The following is a 3,161-nucleotide window of genomic DNA, read 5'->3' as shown; positions in this document are numbered from 1 at the left end:
TAATCTTGGTCTAGATTATAGTGGATAATCTCACGCAAGTGGGGACTGGAGTAGCCCATACTATTAAGGGGTGAACCAGGATAAATTCTTTGTGTGATCTTCTCTTCCCTTACTCTTTTATTTGTGCAAACACTAACTCACACGAATCACTATATTGCACTTACATTCGAGGAGAACGTTCTCCAGTTAATCTAACCATTTACTATCGTAGTGTGTTATTGTGCTTAAATTGTTTTGCAGTTAAATTTTTAAAGGGTCACAATTCAAACCCCCCTTTCTTGTGACAAACATTGTTACTTCAATTGGCATCAGAGCACTGCCTCTAAAAGCTAAGCATCTAACAAGTGCTTGAGGAAAAGATTCAGGAAGGAAGTAATGTCTAAACCTGCAAAATTCATCTCAGAAGGAGGATCATCAAATAGACCACCTCTTTTTGAAGGAAATGACTACTACTACTGGAAAGACAAGATGGAATTGTTTCTTAGGTCACAAGATATCAATATGTGGGCTGTAGTAGAAGTTGGAGACTATGCTCCACTGGTCAAAGACTCATTCACACCAAAACCACAGCTTGAGTGGACAACTCAAGAATCTGACAGGGTACTACTAAACACTAAAGCTCAATTATTTATTAAAAGTGCTTTGTGCAGGGAAGAATATGACAGGATCATGGAATGCAAGACGGCCAAAGATATGTGGACCACTCTCCAAACACACCATGAAGGAACCAGCCACATAAAAGAAACAAGGATTGACATAGGAGTAAGAAAGTTTGAACTGTTTGAAATGAGTAACAGTGAAACTATAGATCAAATGTATGGAAGGTTTACAGTTATCATAAATGAGCTAAATTCTCTTGGTAAAAAATATACCACACATGAGAGAATAAGAAAGCTACTAAGATGTCTACCAGAAGAATGGAGACACATAGTAACTGCAATAACTGTAGCAAAAGATCTCAAAACAATGGATCTGGAAGATTTCATTGGATCCTTAAAAGCTCATGAAGCAATACTTCAAGAAAAGAAACCAGCAAAGAACAAAATGATTGCTCTAGAATCACAAGTAGAAGAGAACTTAAAAAGAGAAATAAGATGTGATGAAGAGAATCATCTTCAACAAGACGATGAGGAAGAAATGGCTTTTCTCTCGAGAAGAATCCAAAAGCTAATGATGAGAAGAAATCAAATCAAAAGATCATTCCCACCAAGAAGAAATGAAGCTGACCTAAGCCAAGTAAAATGCTACGGATGCAATCAAACTGGACATTACAAAAATGAATGTCCAAATCTAAAGCAAAGAAAACCTCCCTACAAATCTATGATGGCTACATGGGACGATCTAGAAGAAATACCAGAAGAAGAAGAAGCAAATGTTTGCCTAATGACAAGAACTGACTTTGATGAGGTAAACCTTGAACCTTGTTCATCATGCATGAAAACTGAAAAATTATTTGATAATCTCTTATATGATTCACAGATTACTGCTCAAAAATATGATCAACTTAAAATTGAACTTACTAGAGTAATTCAAGAAAAAGATGAATATAAAACTAAAAATAAAATTTTAGAAGAAACTTTGAAAAAAGCTCAGCATGATCTAGATAAAGTTTATAAGTTAAAAGAAAACTTAGAACTAAAACAAAGTGTTTCAGTTTTAGAAAAAGACATAACCAAATGTGTAAAAGCTACTGAAACTTTTGAAAATATTATAGGAGTTCAACAAAGAGTTGTTGATAAAGATGGAATAGGTTCTAAAACGTATCAAACAATTTATGATAAAAATTTCTTACCTAAAAAGGATCAAAAAATAAAAAGACTATTTTGTTCCTTCTGTCATAAACATGGACATATAAGATACTTTTGCTTTAAGAAAAGATCTACACACCATGTAAAAGATCATTCTCCAGATAATCTCCAAAACTATTTTCAAAAGAAATCATACAAAAGATCACCTCATAAGAAAATACCATTTAAAAACACTAACCATCAAGGACCCAAAACACTATGGGTACCAAAAGTCTTACTAAACTCAAATGCAGGAATGTCTGCTAGCAGTCAAGAAAAAGCCATGGTACTTGGACAGTGGCTGCTCGAGGCACATGACCGGAGACAGACACAGCTTCCTTTCCCTTGAGGAAAAGGAAGGAGGAACCGTTACCTTTGGTAATAATGAAAAAGCTAGTATCAAAGGTAAAGGTATAATAGGTAAAATTAATTCTGCTAAATTAGAAAATGTTCATTATGTAGAGGGTCTAGAACATAACTTAATAAGTATTAGTCAACTGTGTGATAATGGTCTTGAAGTAATTTTTAAAACTCATACATGTGAAATTAAGCAAATATCTACTGGAAAAACTCTTTTTAATGGATCAAGAAAAAAGAATGTATATGTCATATATCTAGATGAACTGCCCGTTGAGTCGTGTTTTGTATCTCTTGAAAAGGATAAATGGATTTGGCACAAAAGGGCAGGACATGTAAATATGAGGACAATTGCAAAACTTTCTCAACTTGATCTAGTAAGAGGATTACCAAAGATAAGTTTTGACAAAGATAAATTATGTGAAAGTTGTACAAAAGGAAAACAAACCAAAAGTAGTTTTAAACCTAAAGACTTTATTTCAACTAAAAGACCTCTTGAATTACTTCACATAGATTTGTTTGGACCTGTCAAAACTACTAGTCTAGGTGGTAAAAATTATGGCTTTGTTATTGTTGATGACTACTCTAGATACACATGGGTTTTGTTTTTAAAAAGTAAAGATGAATCTTTTAAAATCTTTTGTAAAAAGGTTCAAAATGAAAAAGGTTCAAATATCATTTCCATAAGAAGTGATCATGGTGGAGAATTTGAAAACTCCTATTTTGAATCATTCTTCAATGAAAATGGTATTTCTCACAACTTTTCTTGTCCAAGAACTCCTCAACAAAATGGAGTTGTTGAAAGGAAAAATAGAACCTTACAAGAAATGGCAAGAACTATGATAGATGAATCCAATGTTGAAAAATACTTTTGGGCTGAAGCTATCAACACTGCTTGCTATATCTTGAATAGAATGTCTATAAGAAAAGTTTTAAACAAAACACCTTATGAACTTTGGAAAGATAAAAAACCAAATGTCTCTTATTTTCACATTTTTGGGTGTTATTGTTACATCT

At 33.2% G+C, this 3,161-nt stretch overlaps 1 protein-coding gene across 1 annotated transcript; it reads left to right on the top strand.

Moving 5' to 3' along the window:
- Nucleotides 1-669: 669 nt before the first annotated feature.
- LOC123895766 lies at nucleotides 670-2,136 on the top strand. The gene has a single exon (XM_045946256.1). The coding sequence runs from the start codon at nucleotides 670-672 to the stop codon at nucleotides 2,134-2,136; it is 1,467 nt and encodes a 488-aa protein (XP_045802212.1).
- The last annotated feature ends 1,025 nt before the right edge of the window (nucleotides 2,137-3,161 follow it).

The sequence above is a fragment of the Trifolium pratense genome, linkage group LG7 (assembly GCF_020283565.1).
Source record: "Trifolium pratense cultivar HEN17-A07 linkage group LG7, ARS_RC_1.1, whole genome shotgun sequence".
Taxonomy (NCBI): Eukaryota; Viridiplantae; Streptophyta; class Magnoliopsida; order Fabales; family Fabaceae; genus Trifolium; species Trifolium pratense.
Note: the sequence above shows the minus strand (reverse complement) of the source record. Positions and strands in the feature narration are given on the sequence as shown.

Excerpts from the sequence above, each read along its gene's own strand:
- LOC123895766 (XM_045946256.1), top strand. The coding sequence starts at position 670 with ATGGAATGCAAGACGGCCAAAGATATGTGGACCACTCTCCAAACACAC.